At 42.6% G+C, this 19,349-nt stretch overlaps 1 protein-coding gene across 3 annotated transcripts in view; it reads left to right on the plus strand.

Annotated features, from left to right (window-relative positions):
- bcan (brevican) overlaps positions 1-19,349 on the plus strand; it is a 46,784-nt gene that overhangs the window by 22,866 nt on the left and 4,569 nt on the right. Inside the window, exons 2-12 of one of the 3 annotated variants that reach the window (XM_049582739.1) lie at positions 1,788-1,870; positions 2,365-2,772; positions 6,287-6,461; positions 6,915-7,042; positions 7,558-7,851; positions 9,069-9,995; positions 12,765-12,925; positions 12,968-13,637; positions 15,114-15,335; positions 17,744-17,848; positions 17,966-18,124. In XM_049582739.1, the coding sequence (XP_049438696.1) occupies positions 1,788-1,870; positions 2,365-2,772; positions 6,287-6,461; positions 6,915-7,042; positions 7,558-7,851; positions 9,069-9,995; positions 12,765-12,925; positions 12,968-13,637; positions 15,114-15,335; positions 17,744-17,848; positions 17,966-18,124 (3,332 nt within the window). Of the gene's footprint in view, positions 1-1,787; positions 1,871-2,364; positions 2,773-6,286; positions 6,462-6,914; positions 7,043-7,557; positions 7,852-9,068; positions 9,996-12,764; positions 13,638-15,113; positions 15,336-17,743; positions 17,849-17,965; positions 18,125-19,349 lie in introns of all 3 variants that reach the window. The other 2 variants (XM_049582737.1, XM_049582738.1) reach the window with 2 other exon arrangements.

The following is a 19,349-nucleotide window of genomic DNA, read 5'->3' on the forward strand; positions in this document are numbered from 1 at the left end:
ACTTCAGTCGCTGTTTAAATGTTTGATGAAAATCGGCCACCTGCCACCTTTCCTCTCTGAGTGTGATGAATGGCTCTTGAGTATTAAGTCAATATGTGTTTTTTCTCTGTAGTGAGCATCTAAATTCTGAGAGGGAGGAAGTCACACAAACTAAACCAACTAATAAATCAGAGTCTCAGTCTGGAGACATTTGGTGTTTTTGATTCATCACCAAAGGCTAAACATTGTTGTATTTATCTCCGTCTAGTCTGGCTTTTTAAGGGGGGTTTTAAGTTTTTTTTATTTGTTACTTTTTATGTTGAAAATTAAATATAAGAAACAAAACAAAAAGAATGGTATTTTTGTCTTGCTTCAAATTTCATCCTCAAATGCAACCTGTTATCACAGTTAATTAATCTGTGCACACTGATTTTTGAACATTTAACCACTGTATGACTGATGGAAGGCTTCATAGTTTCCTCTCAACATTGTTCTCATTTAAATTACCTGGTTTAACTTCATTGTACAGTAATTAGGTTAAGTTAAGTTAGGACAGTGCGTGCATTTTATTTAAATTTATTGAAAGGATAGCCCCTTGAGATGTAGCATCTCGACACAAATACAAAACAAAAACATACAGACAAAACTGCATTACTTAGCAAACACATACTACAGATACACAGATACAGACATCTCGCTCACCATCTCCCACCCACACCCCCTGCCCTCGTAGTTTCATAGTAGTTTTCAGCAGGACAACTCATAAACATGAGCAATTTTTTTTTTTAATTCTTATTTAGACCCAAGTCAGTCACAGAGTTTTGCAGAGATGGTATTAGTGGTATAATAAATAAAAGTAAACTCACAAATTTTAACCCTTGAGAAAAATATTAGGCAGGAAGAAATAAACAAATTAATTAAAATTGATAAAAATAATTAAATAAAAAATAATAAAACAATAACAATTTTATTTAAACAATAAAAACAATAAAAAAAACACTTATACATACATACATAATAAATAAATAAATAAATAAAAGTAAGTAAATAGTTAAAAATGAATACAAAGTAGTAATAACAGGTACCACTTTTCATATCAAATTATTTCTTGTACCTCAGTACATATTTAAATAAACCAGAAGAGCCCTTTGTTGACCAACTGCATGACACAAGGAAAGATAACAAATATAGAGAAATTGGGAAGAGGGTCTTGCTGCATTCAGGTGCTCCTAAGGAAAGGAACTTGCATTATCACAAGTAAACTATGTGCAGGTAACATTTGAGTAGCTCGACATAAACTTTGTGTCTGTTGACATCCATTTTCTCATGGGAGCTTTCTTACTTGCTGTCAGTAAAATAATAAACATATATATATATTTAAATCCCTCAGCATTGTCTGGTCTCAGACCTAAAAAACACGAGCAAGTTTTACCCAACAACATAGTGATTACCTTGTCAGTTCACAGCGACACAGTTCAGTGCTATCACCTGACTGTTTCTCGTCTCATCTATCTTCAGCCGTTGTTTCCTTTGTGGTATGTAACACCTCTGCGCTCAGTATAATGAATGCTGCCTCCACCTGACTGAGTGTAATTAAACACATGGGCTTGAACCTGTATCGATGGATGACAGGGTCAAAGTTCCCTCTTCTGTACACTGTGGGGGAACATGACCCTCGGTTCCCATGGCGATCACGCACATCCTACCAACACTTCTACTTGACATGTTGTTACTTTTTGTCAGTAGATGTGTTTGGTGCAGTCCAGAGGTTTTTGTCATCAAGTTCAAACACTGTCTCTCACCCACAGACTGGATGTGCCCCTTCCTGTACTGCTGTGTACCATCTGTCTCCTCGTCCTGCCGTCGTCCTCTACCCACCACCACGAGTCAGGTACGCACCCCTCCCTCTCCGTCCCCCTCTCTTTTCACCACTGACACACACCACTCCATTAAATCATACGTGACCTCTGACTTAAAGGGCAGCGGGATGCTGTTTAATCATTTCCTGTTGTTCGTTGTTTTTGCTGACACGAACTCTCCAGAGGCCATTTTCAAGGGCGTCCGAGCGTCCCAGCAGGAAGTCAGACGGATATAGTGTCTTCTCCTGTAGTTGGACTGTAGTGAGAATACTGGCAGATTTTTCCATAACATTGGAACATATGGCATGCAAAGCAAAATAAAATGGGGAAATGCTGTCTGAAATCGCACACTGGAGTGGCATCATTCTGCCGTTGTTTGGTTCAGTGTAAAACTGTACAGGCGGCATAAAGAAGGGACTTCATACAACGCCGTGTAGAAAAAGGTTCCAGACATGAAGGTGGCATCAATCTTGCCTCATCAGTTGAAAGCAGCATATCTCTCAAAATGTCACCTCTAACTTTAAAGGTTGCCTCTCCTCAGATGACTCAAAGCTGCTGCAGGTGACCATCCCCACCACCCCGCCTGTGGTTGCTGTGCTGGGCGGCTCTCTGACGTTACCCTGCCTGGTGTCTCTGGCCCATCCGCCGCCATCCCCTTCCACCAACGGCCGCCACGCTGTGCTGTCCCTCCCCCGGGTAAAATGGAGCGTGCTGACTCAGGGCCGAGAGACGGAGATCCTGGTGGCCCGCGGCGACAGGGTGAGAGTCAGCGAGGCCTACAAAGACCGAGCCTCACTGCTCAACTACGCCTACTCCCCCGCCGACCTCACCCTGCGGCTGGAGAGCCTGAGGCAGAACGACACCGGCTTCTACCGCTGCGAGGTGCAGCAGGGCCTGGAGGACGCTGATGATGTGGCTCAGGTCAAGGTCAAAGGTGAGACACATACACAAAACTAATTATTTTTTAGCAAGACTTGGGCGGCGTTTCCAGCCATGATTGTGCCACTGAAAGCAGGTATTTCAAGCCAAAACATGATCTTTTTCAAACCATAACCAAGTGGTTTGTGTGCCTAACCTAACCACATGTTAACCACAGTGTTGCTGAAGCCTTTCAACAGGTCCACAACATAATAAGGTACAAATTTTACATACATGTGGTTCGCACAGTTATTCTGGCGACTGAAGAACTCCAGTAAAATGCTCATACATAAATAAATTGGTGGTTTCGTTAGTCCAAATAATGTGTGCTCCCTCACCTCAGACACAATTTGTCTGCGGACCTGATTTGCCAAAATTTCTAATATATCCTTTTGAATGGTGCCCGACAGCCAGTTGTAGACAACCAGTCATTAGCTACTATAAAACTCCATCCAGATGGATATTCCTCTGCAGTGGAATTTCCTACAGCCAAGATATTTTATGGGTCTAATAAGCAGCTCCAAAACTGTCCTGGCAAATTTCTGGTCTTTCTCAGGCTGTCCATGCTATTGATCATCTCCCACTAGTGCAAATCTCTCCCTAATTTTAACATCAGCTGCCCTGTGACTTTTTTTTCATATCCTTTTGACAGGCACCTTATCATATACTGTTCAAAATTCAAACCTATGTTCAGACAGCTCATGATAATATCTACAGACTGTGTTGTTTCACCTCTTGTCAATACGGACCCTAATCTCTTATTTGAAATTTCCTTGATCCTCATTTGATGCCCCCTTATTGAATATCAGTTATTGATAAGACTCTGCAGCTGATCGGACTGATCTGACACATCACAACATCAGTGGAGTTTCATACCAGAGTGAAGACAGCAGATAACAGATTAAACTCAAATGGATCACTGCCACATTTTTTGATTTTTCCGATATTACCATCTAGTTAAAAATCTGAACAACAAAATGACCATAATCAACTTTCTTCGTTAATTAGCGAGATTTTTCTTTCCACAGTTTGTTATTTCCCCACTTAATTAATTTCTTTATGGATACAGTTAACGTCAGAGAGTCTGTCAGCAAGAAATTCATTTTACATCATTTGTCGTTATTTCCATTCAATCACATGTGAGACAAATAATTTCAATTTTCCCCAAAACATTTAGCCTGATAAATAGTTCTCATAGTTCAACAGACATCATAATCATAATCTGGGTTATCAAATAATTAATTTATGATCAGAATGTCAATAAATACAGATGCTTATTTCTGAGCCTCTCTGAGCAGGACTCAGTATGCATACAGAAGGTGGGTTGATGTACCTGTGCGCTGACGATAACTGTGGCCAGAGGCATTATGTTTTCTGGTTGTCCATCTGTCCCTCCATCTGTTCGCATGTCCGTCCATCCCATTCTTGTGAACACAATATCTCAAGAAAACTTTGAGGGAAATATTTCAAATCTGACACGAATGTCCCCTTGAACTCAACGATAAACTACGATAAAGATCAAGGACCAAGGACCTTGCATCCGTCTCATTCTCTTCAAGGCGATGTGTCACAATTGCTTGAGGGAATTTTTCTTTGAATTTGACACAAATGTCCACTTGGACTGAAGAATGAACTGACAAATTAGATGGTTGAAAGTCAAAGGTCACTGTGACCTCACAAAACATGTTTTGGGCCATAACTCATATGCTAAGTATTATAAAACTTAACACAAATATCTAACAGGATAAAATGACGAAGTGATGACATTTTATATCCCAACGGTCAAAGATCAGAGTCACTGTGACATCATAATGTTCTGCATAAAACTTTTCTGGCCATTATTCAATGTCAGTTTAGTTGCTATTTACATTGTAGACAACAGTATGTTGACATATACAACTATCAGTCTCAAAAAATTAATGTCAAATACGGGGTCCCCCAAGGTTCAATTTTGGGACCATTGCTCTTCATCCTTTATATTAATGATTTTGTTAATTCTTCTAAATTACTGCATAAAGTTATATTTGCTGACGATACAAATTTATTCCTGTCCCATAACAACTCATATAAGCTTCAAGATCTATTTAATGCTGGACTACAAAAAGTAGATACCTGGTTTAAATGTAACAAATTATCACTTAACATCAACAAGACTAACTTTATTGTATTCCACTCTAACAAAAAACCAGTGGATCATATCCATCTCAAGATTGATGGAAAGGAGTTGACAAGAGTAAAGTCAGCAAGATTCTTGGGGGTCCTCATAGATGAGTCACTCAATTTCAAATGTCACATTGACATCTGTTAACTAAATTGTCTAAATATGCTAGTCTGTTTTTCAAACTTTGATATTTTCTTCCTTTACCTGCTCTCCTTATCTTATACAAAACCTTGTTTGAGCCTCATATCAATTATTGTAATATTATTTGGTGCAACACCTTCCCTGGTCACCTGAAGAAATTAGAAAGTTTACAAAAGAAAATAATACGAGCTATAACCTGGTCTGGTTATAACACTCCCACTCGTTCCCTCTTCCACAACTATAATCTCCTGAGGCTTGCTGAGTTCAATGTTCATCAAAATGCTGCTACAATGCCAGCCGCCCCACGCATAATTATAATACCAGAAATACACATCTTACACACGGTAAAAAAGACGACTGAAATGCACTAGTCTAAGCATAACAACCAGGGGGCCGCAGGTCTGGAATGGGCTCGATGAGAGTCTGAAAACATCTAAATCCATCTCTGTTTTTAAGAAGAAACTGAAACAAAAAATGCTTAATTCATATGTATAGCATCTTTCACTGATCTGGGAATGTATGTTGATTTGTCCTGTGTGTTTTATGTTTTGTGTCTGTTATATGTTTTGTGTTTGTAAGATGTCTTGTACCATGTCACTGCTATACATCTTGACTCATCTTCCTGATCAGGCTCCCGCCATAAGCTTTAAATAGCTTCATGGGAGACCTGGCACTCCACACAATTGTGTCTTGTACTTGTATAACTGTTGACACATGTTGATTCTGTGTGGTGTGCGAATAAAAATCTGAATCTGAATCTGGATATTATTCACTTTAAGTCTCCAACAATGTACAAAGTGTGCATGAAGGGCTCAAAATGTCAAGGAGAGAGAGAGAGTCTTCATGCACTCGATGATTTGACAGCTAGACAGCCATAAGCCCTCTCTGACTTAGCAGGAACACGCCTCAAAGGGAGTGTGGACCCTGGGATTGGGCCTTTATTACCATAGTGACAGACAAAACCACCACAGGGTGCACATGGATCAGCAGAGACAAATTATTTAATTACAAAAAATACAAATTACATCTTTGGTAGGAAGCAGCAATAAAAGTTTGGTTGTATGAGAAGTATTTGTGCGTCTTAATTATTTAATCTTGTCCTCGGGGTTGATGAAAACATTTTACTTTTCCTGCGTCCTGCATGTCGCGCCCTCCTCTGATGCCTTTTTTGCAGAATGACATAAACAGGACAGAGTTCACAACAGCTGCTGGTTTGTTTTTTTTACAGGGGTGGTGTTCCATTATCGTGATGCATCCAGCCGCTACGCCTTCACCTTTGAGCGGGCCAGAGAGGCCTGCGAGGAGATCGGGGCTGAAATTGCCACTCCAGAGCAGCTCCTGGCCGCCTACCACAGCGGATACGAGCAGTGTGATGCAGGCTGGCTCTCAGACCACTCAGTGAGGTGAGCGCCTTGGAGAGAAATGCTCCAAATGTCAAACAGGACACATCACTCAACTCTGGATCAAGAGGCCTCTTCAGCACTTTGTATTATTTAGAATTGAAGGTTGAGACACTCAGGTGTTGAGCGTACATTTGGCAGCAGCCCAAATCCTTTATGTTGCTCGACAAAAACAACAACAGAAAACTGGAACAGTGACACGATGCTGTCCGTGTGGCTGAGGCAGCATCGTGGTCTGATAGTGGACCTCTCAGCCAGCTAACATTTGATATGCTCTGTACATCAGAACACACAGATCATCCAGCAGCTGAGAGGCACTCATCTCATCTGAAACCAAACATTTCTCCCCACTTCAACACCCAGTCAGAGAAGAGCTCAAACTAGCGTGATGTTTGGAGTGCTGCCATCAAAACAGAAGAGGTGCTTGGTGTTTCAGTGCAACATTTCCCTCCACAGATATCCCATCCACACACCAAGAGAGGGCTGTTTTGGGGACATGGATGGATTGCCGGGGGTGAGGAACTATGGACTGTTAGAGCCTGATGAGCTGTACGACGTCTACTGCTACGTGGAGAATATCGATGGTAAGACAACCAAAAGGAGTTTTTAATATGTACTTAATTTTTTTTTTTTTTTAAAATTTAAACAAACTGGCATGGTGGTGCAGTGGTTAGCATTGTCGACTCATAGAAAGAGGGTTCCTGGTTCGAACTCTGGGGTGGGCGAGCCCTTCTGTGCAGAGTTTGCATGTTCTCCCTGTGTCAGCGTGGGTTTCCTCCAGGTGCTCCAGCTTCCTCCCACAGTCCAAAGACATGCAGGTTAACTGGTGACTCTAAATTGTCTGTAGGTGTGAATGTGAGTGTGAATGGTTGTCTGTCTCTATGTGTCAGCCCTGTGATAGTCTGGTGACCTGTCCAGGGTGAACCCTGCCTCTCACCCAGTGTCAGCTGGGATAGGCTCCACCCCCCGTGACCCCTAACAGGATAAGTGGTTACGAAAAATGATATAATGTTGTTTATATACTCATGGCAGTATAGTACCACAGCGAGGTAACAGGCCAGAGATCATCAGAACTTGACACCTGTCTTCTTGTGTAAAGGTGAAGTGTTCCATGGCTCCGCCCCCCAGCGCTTCACCTTCTGGGAGGCCAAGGCCTACTGTCTGAGTCACGGGGCTGAGCTGGTCACCACAGCTCAGCTGTACGCAGCCTGGAATGACGGACTGAACCTCTGCAGTCCGGGCTGGCTGGCAGATGGGAGTGTGCGCTACCCCATCGTCACCCCCAGAGAGCGCTGTGGAGGAGGTGAACCTGGGGTCAGAACTGTGTATCGCTACAGCAACCAGACGGGCTTCCCTGAGGCTCACACTCGACACGACGTCTACTGCTTCAGAAGTATGTTGTTTTTATTAAGTATCCTGGTTTATTTTCTTCATCCGGCTCTTGGCCCCTCTGAGGGGTTTGCAAGATAAATCTTAGAGGGATAGGAGAGTTGAAGAAACACGGTTCTGTTCCTCAAAAAAAATCTCTTTTTCGTGTAATATTGGACAGTTGTACCTCCTCTAAAAGAATATTCAGCTGTTCTTGTCTGTCCTCATATTCTCATGGACTTTAATCAAATATTGGTCAAATTGTGTGCAGAACTGAGATAGTGCAAAGAGTATATGGCTGTCAGGTCTTGGTTTTCCAGTCATACCCGATTTATGTAAGTGCAAGACTGATTAGTGATCCCAGTCTGCAGAAATAATTTTGAAAAATGGCAATGTTCCTTTTCCCTCGCCAAACTTCAGCTTAACTTTGGAGCATTATTTGGTCCCCTTTCTGACTAGATAACATCACATGGTTGGTTCCAATGGGTCCTCTAATTTAATGTGATATCTGTACCTTCACTGTAGCTTTAAAACTGAGCCCACTACAGCAGATTTTATTTGCTAAAAAACCGTCTGCCTCACTTCTCACCTTCAGCTCTGCCTGTCATACCTGCTGCTTCTTTGCATTTCTTTTGTGTTGTTTCTTCAAGGAGTCCCTGATTTTTGGTGAGGCATTCTGACTTAGCTAGTCAGGTTACAGTCTGCCTCACGTGTTTACAGTAGTGGCACTTGTGAGTTCTGCGCATCGTGCATCTGAACCCTCTGTCAGATGGACTGCACCATTTCCATTTGCGGGTGAAAAACAGATTTTGCAGCAGCTCCCCAGAGACACAGAGAACAGCAAATAAACTCCTTCAGACTGATAAAAGATCAGGTTGAAAAGCATCAAAGTTATCTTTTAAATCATTCTCGCTCCCTCCATTTTATCAAGGATAGTTTGGGAGCTGACTTGTAAGAACTTGCTCATATACCAGCATACATCTGATCCATTAGTGTTTTCTATTGCTGTTCATCCAGATTGGTTTGGCTGAAGGTAAAATTAAGGCTGATTGGTACAGATTAACCACAAATGCTATGGTTAGTGCCCCTGCTTTTAAAGGTGCCCACTTGTTAACTCTTACATGCTAATGAGCTTTCTTGCTAAACTCTCAACCAAGTTTTTCCCGTAGTGGTATTAGGAGTAGGTCCAATCAAATCCCGAACATTATGAATAACATTTTCTAATTCTGCTCTTTATTCCAGGCCATAATGGCCCTTACACAGAATCTCCTCAGGATTTTCTTGCCACGGAGCCAGAGGACATTGGCCAGGACATTGTTTTCTTAACTAATCCTGCAGAGGAGGAGGAGGAGGAGGAGGGGTTCAGCCTGAGCGAGGTGACGGCTAAGGAGGGTGAAGAGGTCCAACATGCCCAGACAGCCAATCCCGTAAAGCAGGGCCCGGTGGAGGCTCACTCCCCAACATTGGGTTATGAGAAGGTGGATGTTCATCAGACTGTCACTCCTCCAGCTGAGCATCAGGTGCACGAGGTCATAGAGAAGGCCAGCTACCCAGAGTCATATCAGCCTGCACCTGAAGAAAACACAGACACAGATCACGAAGAGTCTCACACACTTCCAACGACTCATCCAACGGCTGATGGCGTAGTAACTGTTGGTGAAGACTCCACTTTACCCACAGCTGATGCAACAGCTTCAGAGAGCGGAGAGCCCTCAGAGCATCATATCTCTGTGACTGACAGCCTGGATACGCCAGCTGTTACTGCAACATCTGGAACTGATGCAAATGAGCTCTTCAGCAGCTCTCCAGTGGCTCCTCAGGAGGGCGACCTTCCTGTTCTTCAAGAGGACCACACTCCAGATGACCACCTGGAACTCGCCTCTGAAGTTGAGCTCGTCTACTCGAGCACCTCTTATGATGTTTCAGGGCAGCCAGAAGAGGCCAGCGCTGGGCCTGTTGAGGAGATATCAGCTGTGACTTCTTCACCCTACACCGAGGAAACAGATGTTCACTCTGCCACTCTGCTGCCATCCTTTGACAACAGTACGCCTGAGAGCCTTCCAACAGAAGAGGCGTCTGGAGGGGAGGAGACACAAAACACTGTGACTCAAAGTTTGGCTGGTGTGGACACCTCTTCCCCCTCTGAACTGGTCCCTACGTCTGATTCAGGTATGTGTACAATGAAGATGTCATAGTGACCTGATATTTTACTGTCATTAAGGCTAAAACTATTTTAAGTTTTTTTCTTTTTCTTTCCTGTGTGATCTTGTGTATCTCTAAATTTTGAGGTTGTTGTGGGTCCATGAACGCAGCACAGGCAGAACTCTTCTTTCATCCTCAGCAGCAGCAGTTTGTAGAGTTTGAGTTGCAGGGTGGATAATTAATGAGTCGACTTGTTCAGAGCTGATCAGATCAGATCGATAGTTGAGAGGAGCAGCTGTTTGTGAGTGAAAGCAAACTTTTAGATATAGGGCAATGAACGGTTACGTTTCACTTTGCACTGAATATGCTCTGCGCTGCAAGAGTGTAGATATATTCCAACAGGGCAACTAATGAACGGTCAGGCTCCAAAAATAGAAAGTCAATACGTGGCAGCCGATTCTTTAATCATAGCCGGCCACCACAAATAAATGAATGTGTGAGAAACGCTGGATTTTTTTTGTCATATTTTACTTTTCTGTCCACTGGGTACGTTTTGTAAGTAAGACGAAAAGACTAAAAACTTTATCTCATGAGGTCAAACGGATCTAGACATAGTTTGCAATTAAAAAAAGGTAACAAGTTACATTAGATTGCAGTGTATGTTATTGCAATACTCAGCATAACACAAAGTTTTACATCACAGTAATATTCTTCAGTCAGTAACACTCGTCTTAGATTTAATCATTTATTGCAACAAATGGAAACACAGTTGTGTTTGGTGCTGAGGGCTCCACTCTTGAGGTGCTCCCTGGATTAGAAAAGAAGCAAGCTATGCTGAGAGTGGGACCAAGCAAGACATTAAATACCATTAAACCTTAGAGCCATGTTAGGACTCAGAATTAGAATGGTGAAGGCTGGGGTGGTGGTGGTAAAGCTTGGCCAGCAGCAGCGATGTGTGGCAGCGTTGGTGTAGGAGGGATCAATGGGTAGAAAGACATATTTAAATGGACTACAATGGGAGCACACGGGGCAACTGAACACCATCACTATATATCCATTAAAAGTGGTTCTTTTTGCCACAGACAGGCTCAGATTGTTACTTTAAGTGTCTGAAGTGTCTCTTCATATGGACGAATAGCAGATGAGCAGAGAGAGGGACCACAGGCAGCAGAAGGGGAACCAGCTGCTGCAGGACATGAAGCTGGGAGACTGCAAGTGTTCTTATGGTATCTGTGACCCTACACCCACACAGAGGCAAAATGCTTCATGTGTTTAGTGTTTGCACATTTCCAACCTGCACCGACAAAATGGGGAGCTGTACTTCAAGCAGATGTCACCAACCAACTATCTTTGTTGGAAATAGACACGCGAAGTTTTGGCTAGTTATGGATCCTACTCTCCTGTCCTCACACTGAGCATGAAGACCTGCGGGTCTGCAGTAACCATTTTGACCAGGATGACTACTACCTGTCAAAGAGGAGAAGAAATCCAGAGCTAATTTTCTTTAAAAAAAAAAAAAAAGAACAACCTCCTGTTCCAAGAGTGAATTTACCTGCTGCAGACAAGTGGAGGCAGGCTAATGCTATTAGCTAACGTTATTATATGTACATTGCGTAACGTTACACATGAAAGCACGACAGGATAACGACGACAATTAATCAATAAGCGATTAGGAGGGGCAAAATATCAACAGATTCAGCACTGATAATAACAAATCTATTTACTGATTACCCAATTTCATCAGCTGATACTCATAATAATAAAATAAGTGATATCAACAAGCTGAAACTATCTATGCTCCAGTGTGTGTGGTAGAAAAATATACCATGCTTCGGTATTATACAACCTATAATATATTTTATTATATTTTATGCTTACATTTGCCCTTCCCACACATCAAGGCGTTAGCTACTGGCAGGGAATGATGATGGTAATGTTAGATATTGTACGAGCCCCTTGTCCTTTCTTCATGCGGCGGCGAAAAGTGGCGGCGATCAAATTCAAAGCCACGGTGTTGAAATCATCTGAATAATCATCCATAATATTGAAAATGTTTTAGAAAACACTGAAATACATTTTCTGTAAAATACTATTATATTTATTATACTCCCTAAACGAACGAACACTTTGCAAATCTATTTTCAAACAGGTGCGTAGGAGAGGGACGAGATGAATAAAACTTGTAGAAAACTTACAAGTTAGACAGTGTGCGGACAAACAGACAGAATCAAGTAAGGGGTAAAGACGCACTTAAAATAACAATCTGAGCCTGTCCCTGCTGAAAATAACCACTTCTAATTGAGATACAGTGACGGCGTACGATTGCCCCATGTGCTTCCATTGCAGCCCGTCCCGTGGCTGCTGGCTGCTGCCCGTTTTGCTCAACAATGGACCAATTTTCAAAACTGTTGGTCACATTAGTCTCTTCGACCAATTTACACATTAAAATACATGTAGGGTCTAGATCGAAAAATGCCAAAGTTATCCTTTAAGTATTGTGGTGATACTGTATCAGGGCCTTTGGTGATATTCACCCTTAGTGGTGCTAGATGAAAAATCATGGGATCACCAGAGTCATTAAGATTCATCCTTTCTAGGGACTGTCATTGTCTGTGGCAGTGGGGTCTCATGGCAATCCATCCGAGATATTTCACTCTGAACCAAAGTCTTGGACCAACGTCGGCATTCCTAGAGCCTCACTGCTGACATGGCTACAAACATATCCTCACAAATTCATTTCTGCAGGAAAAGATATTTTTAAAATCTCATTTCAGATGATCCCTTTTTTCTTAACAGGTGATGATCACACCACGGAGCACCCAGAAGTAACTGTGGAGTTGTCCATCCTGGTCGATCATACTGATGAGGAGTCTGATGGCACGTCAGGGGAGACAGCACCAGATGATCAAACAGACCAGAGTGGACACTTCCACCCTGAAGACGTCCCCACAGCAGAGGTCATCACAGCCACAGCAGAGGTCATCACAGCCACAGCAGAGGTCATCACAGCCACAGCAGAGGTCATCACAGCCACAGCAGAGGTCATCGCAGCCACAGACGACTCCAGTGTGAACGCTCCGGTCTTAAACAGTGATCCAGTTACTCTGATGACATCCCCTGTACCTGTAACCTTGTCTCCACCTGCTGTGGAGGTTGAAGCCAGCTCCCCAGAGATTATAACCTTCATACCCGAAAGCAATACTTCATCTGGGGCCGAACCTCAGGAGGACATCCAGGACAAACTTGAACAGGAGGTATTAGGAGAAAGCCCAGCGGTATTTCTGAACACACCCCAAAATATCACAGAAAGTAATCCGGAGGGGACGGAGCGAGATGCCAGAGAGGGATCAGGTGAATCCTCAGGAGAAAGCCCAGAGGTGACACCAGAACTGCTGCTGACAAATCCAGCTCATTCAATGGACCACGCTTCAGAGGAAAATGACAATGAGGATGCCACTGATGCACCATCATCTTCATCAGATATAAAAATCACACTGATCCCTCATCTGACCCTCACACCTGGCTGGGAGCCAGAGCCTTCCTCCTCCACACTACAGGAGTCTCGCTCTGAGCACGAGCACAGCGCCGAGCTGCCTGTCACTGAGGAATCTGATGATGCCTCTGACGAGCAGGAGGTCGTGACCGAGATCACCACTGCTGGCATCAATGGTGAGTTTAAAGGAATAGTCCACCAAAAAAGGGGCACCAACACGTGTAGCTTGCTCTTTGTGGAGGAAAAAGAAGGTTAGAAAATATGTCTCTGAAACCACTGCAGCATCGTCCATCTTTAATCAAAAGTATTGTAAAAAGAGCTGCATTAATTGGTCATGAATTGATTAGTTAACTGAAGGAATTAAAATGTTTTTAACCAACAAGGTCAAACATTTGTTGGTTCCATCAGGAAGTGCTGCACAAAGCAGAGCACAGTGCAGCTCACTGTCATTGCTGGTTTCAGACAGACTCTTTGTGTTAGTAGCAAATGCACTCGCACCTTTTTGTCCACGGCTGTGTAGGTCTTAAGGCCCAGACACACCAAACCTGCTGCGTGGCCAGATGTCGCTGCGTTTTAGCCAAAAATGTAGCACATGAACAGACTGTAAAGACCACAGCAGTCGGTCAACCATCATGTATGTTCTGCGCCTCTGTGGGAGGAAAGAACGTTCCACACCAGCAGATTGGCAGTAGTCTGTGTTCGTCTTACAAAAAGGGAACCTGGAAGACCGTCATGATGCTAGTTAGCCAGTTAGCACATTTACAACACAATTAAATGTTGACAGAACAGAGCATATTTAATGTGTGCTAGTGAACAAAAACACAAACCATCAAGAAACTTTTCTCAGTGGATAAAGACTTCAGCTCTTTGTTTACTTTCCTCACTTCTGTTTTGTTCCTGAATTCGTCTTGTGTGCTGAGCTGAACTGCCAATCAGAGTGATTTACTTCACCGACAGGTTTTGCTGCCACTTGTATGCTGTCAATTGTCTGCACATATATAATCTGTGAATTGGCAAAATAAATGTGTGGCTTTGTTTTGTTTTTGTTTTGTTTTGTTTTAATTTTGACCCTCCCCTCCTTGAGCTTCTCTGAGTGACTGGTAGAAAATGCATGACCCTCCCTTTTAAAACTTACCCTTCCATGTTTGAAAGCTAAAAGCTGAGGACGAAATCCTGTAGTTGGATTTTTCACTCTTATTGTGCATGGTGGTTAGTTCGTGCAAATAGTTTATTTTTGGCCAAATTTTATATAACACAGAATAAAGTGATTTTAAATAAAAAAACATTATTTTAAACTCAGATTATTATTTTTTTTTCTGACTGACATATTCATCACACATGACGTGTCCAAGGACTGTTGGGAATTTTAAAATCCAAGGATAATTTCTGTTTTTACAGTTTCTAACTATAATAAATTGTGTAATTTTGGCGATACAAACAAACAAATAAAAACAACAACAACACATGCCTTAATTGGCTTGTAAAACAAGTCCAAATCACAACCGTTTAAAGTGGTACGCCCCTCTCCTAAGTCTAAATAAAAAAAGTCCCTCCCCAGTGCTTAAAACATTATTCGACATGTCTCCCCTTTTTGCACCACCCCTCCGCCTCACAAGTAACGAACAGTCCCTAACAATAAACTGTCTCTACAGAACATGGATCAGAGGGACATGAGGGAGAGAGCGGCACCGACGAGCCTCCAGTTAAAGTTTGCACGTGGCATCCCGATGAGGAGGAAACCAACGCTCCGACTCACGCCGCCGACAGCAGCGATGTGACGATCACTGCTCCCACCATGTTCCCACAGTATCCCGCCCTGGCTGCGTCCCTGCCTGCTGCCAGAGTGTCTGCTGTCAGACCAGGAGCCATGTCAGGTACCTGTGCTCTGACACAAAGTGCTGCACACAACAGAAACAACAGCTGCTGTTAGAAGCAGAGGGGGAGACATCTGTCTCTGAAAAGGCCCAATCAGGAGAGGGATTTTATGTTTGCTCGCAATTTAACACCTCCAGCTGACTCAGCACAGCAGAGAGATTAGGTCCTCATTCAGAGTTAATTCTCAGAGAATAACACACAGCAGGCGTCTCCTCACTGTGTTACATAAGAAAATATTACTCATTCTTTAAAAGACCAAAAACCAAAAAATCTAAAAATTAAAATGTTTTTCTTTCTTTCTTTTTTTTTCATTTGTACCTTCAGTTTGTTTGAGGACACAAAATACAAATTACACAACATACTTTTTATATCGAACAGGATAAAAGTCTCAGCCCAGTCATGAACACGAAGCTGCACCTTCAGTACTTTATATATGTCACTGTGACAATACAACATAAAGATCACTCATGCCATGTTAGTTTGAAGTTACAGTGTTTGTTCACTTAAAGCAAAAAATGCACATCACCAAGTCTGTTAAAAAGTACTTTAATTTGATTTGGCTAATGTTCGAAATAAAATTTGTAATTCAACAAGTCTTCATTTCAGAAGCATGAAATGATGAATGCTGATGTTAAATGTGGAGGTTTAAGTTTTTATTTGTCTCATACTTCATATTTCTACACTGTGCACTGACAGGCTTTGTTGTAGGCTACCCTCCAGTGCTGTGCTTTAAATATAAATGCAATATACACAGTGATCAGCCAAAATATTAAAACCACTGACAGGTGGAGTGAATAACATTGATCATCTGGTTACACTGTAATGCTCTGCTGGGAAACTTTGATCCTGGCATTCATGTGGATGCCACCTGACGCGCTCCACCCACTCAAACACCGCTGCAGGCCAAGTACACCCCCTCAGTAGGCCCCCCAGCAGGACATTGCACCATGTCACACTATAAAAACTGCTCAGGAAAAGCAGAGAGCTCAAGGCATCAACCTGGCCTCCAAATTCCCCAGATCCCAGCTTTCCACAGTCAAGCATCTGTAGGACGTGCTGGTGCCCCAGAGCTACCCCTGATCCACAGTGGGGCCTCTTTAGGTCGGACTTGGATCTAACTTGTCAAGCAGCATGCAACCTCAGGGGGTGTCCTGTAGTGTCTGGCAGCTGGGTGTTGCTGATGAATTGTTTCACTCCTGAGGGTTATGACTTAGAGTCCTGGCACGTCCCTCGTATGCATGATCACATTGGGATGTGGGAAATTTTCGAGACCAGGTGGATGCCTTGAGGTCTTTGCCCCATTCCTTGGGCCATTCCTGAACAGTGCTTATGGTGTGGCATGGTGGATTGTCCTGCTGGGGGGACAGAAACTTTGACCTCAGTGAGGAGGCGTGGTCAACCCTGTTGCTAGATGTGACACATTCTTTTAGCAGATGTCATTGGTTGCCCTTTTATGATCCCGCAAGGTGTGAACACCCAGTGGAAATGATCTGTATCACAATATGAGACTGTGAAAGTGTTGTCATTGTTAGTGTGATCACTCTGCTGATAGAAGGTTGAGACAGACTCAAGTCACCACTGCTGCACTGATGCATTTTCCCAGTTTCCAAATATCTTTGTCTCATGATGACTTTATTTCTGACATTATATCGTTACTGCGTTGGATGGGAGACGTGAGCGCATCTCTGATGAGATTGATCACAAACATAAACCCTGCATGGCGGAATCTATAGTGTTTCAGTTCCTCACTGTCATCCAGTGTTTGGAGAATATTTCTGCTACCTCTTTGTGTTTCCACCAGTTTCTCCTCTGATTAAGAAACTCTTAAAAGTCCTTCTCCATGCTCCTAATGGTTTATCTAGTTAATCTAGTCTTAACCTTAAGGGGAAATTCATAGAAAAGTAAAACATAGCTCAATTTTGTCACTAGGAAGCTGGGAAGCTTTGTGAATACGACCCCAGGGTCTTAATGTGAAGAAGAAATGGTAGAGAGCAGTGGGTCATACTTGATGTAACAGCTCCCTCTGCTGGTGCCTCCTTGTAGGGCATTTGCATGTGAAAAGACGATATTAAGAATGGATATACATGAAAAGGTTCTCCTCTGAATGTGTTCATGGGCTGCAGGACTCATACTCTTAAAACAAACATACCATCAAGTCCAATAAAACAATGTGTGGAATATAATTTTGATTCAGATGAAAAGTTTCTGATTCGTGTACAAAGTATAAGATTGTTTTTTACCTGTAAGCGGTCCTTGACAAATAGATTCAATGAAATAAGTAATTATAAAGGTTAATTTATGGGCTATCTGTAGACAGTTTCTTATCTGAATATCTGAGATACTGAATATGAATTCATATTAAAAACAACCTCTGTCATTAATCACCACTGTCTTCACATGGCTGCAGACTCCTGCCTGGAGAACCCGTGTTTGAATGGAGGCACTTGTGTTGACGGTGAATCAACACGATGTCTTTGTTTGCCTGGTTATGGAGGAGACTTGTGCCAGACAGGTTCAGTGTCAACTGTCTCATAAACATACAGACACATCATCTTTCCTATGATATTTCCAACTGATTTATACGTCAATAAAGTCTTAATATTGTTTCTCTTCTGTCTCCGTCCTGCAGACGTGGAGGTGTGTGAGCCCGGCTGGGAGAAGTTTCAGAGCTTTTGTTACCGTCACTTTGCCAAGAGGCAGAGCTGGGAGGCGGCCGAGCAGCACTGTCGCATGTGTGGAGGACATCTACTTTCTGTCATGACCCCTGAGGAGCAGGACTACATCAACGGTAAATCATGAACCCCCTGCAGAGTACCATCCGCTTAGATCAATGCTTTAGTGACCTGGAGGTGAAACTCATCTGATTTCTGGAGTTAGATGTCATTTCTCAAAGCACAGGAAACAGATTTTGGGAACGTCTGAGCTAGTTAGCAAGTAAATGTGTTTGTGTGATGTGTGTGTCAAATTAGTGTGTGAAGAAAATGACCATTTTGAACTTTATAAATTTGTGTAGTGAAATTATATTTCTTTGATTCAGTCCTTTGAGATTCAACTCAACCAGTGATGTTACTCACTTTAGATTTTTTTTTTTTTTTTGCATGTTTTACAACCACATACATTTCTGATTGTTGATGACCACCTCTACAGAAAGCAAATGATACTTTTTTAGATTACATGAATATCTTTCAGGCTTGAATTATTTTGAAAATCAGCAGGTAGATCTATAAAATATTTGCTTGACACAGTGAATCCATCAGGGCAAACACTTGATTAACTTTAGGATGCATTCACTCCAAATCCGGCGTTGGAAGTGTCACTTAAAGGTAGGGTCTGGAGGATTTTCCAGTTGCTGTTTGTAAAAACACATTCAAATTTGGCTCCTCCTATCAGGCTCAACTCTCCCAGGTGTACGGAGCCCAGAGGTACAGAAGAAGGCTTCACAGAAGAGGTTCAGGCAAGGCTCGCGCTGCTGCACGCTCGGGCACGCTCGGGCACGGCACCTGCGCTCTCCCATTGGCTGGGGAAATCTCCGCCCAGAAGCAGTCCGAGCTCACAAAAACATCAAAATACAGTTAAAGGGCAGGAGCTCTGCAAACAGAGTCACCACCACACATGAGTAGAAGCCCATAGGTGATGATTAAGCAGGATTTCATTTGTATATGTCTATATTTTGTTTTGTTTGAAAATCCTCCAGATCCTACCTTTAAATGGCCCATTAGTGGGGGAGTGGAGGGTGAAGAGAAAGCCAGTCTCCTAAACTCAGTGACTGAGTATTTGCCTTCAGTAGTTTGTTTTTGTTGGCTTAAAAAGATGAGTAGAATTCCTGTTGATTTTCATTACAGTAGAGTCTTAACTGCCACAGATGACACACAAAACAAGTACTTTCCTTTGTAGGAAAGAACATACAACATGTTAATCTGACTTTATTTCTTTACTCACTGTAATATTTAAACATAGAAAGAGACCGCACAACTTGTTTGAGAGCATCCTTCCAGTCCGATTGCCGGTTACAC

Source organism: Epinephelus fuscoguttatus, linkage group LG8, assembly GCF_011397635.1.
Source record: "Epinephelus fuscoguttatus linkage group LG8, E.fuscoguttatus.final_Chr_v1".
Taxonomy (NCBI): Eukaryota; Metazoa; Chordata; class Actinopteri; order Perciformes; family Serranidae; genus Epinephelus; species Epinephelus fuscoguttatus.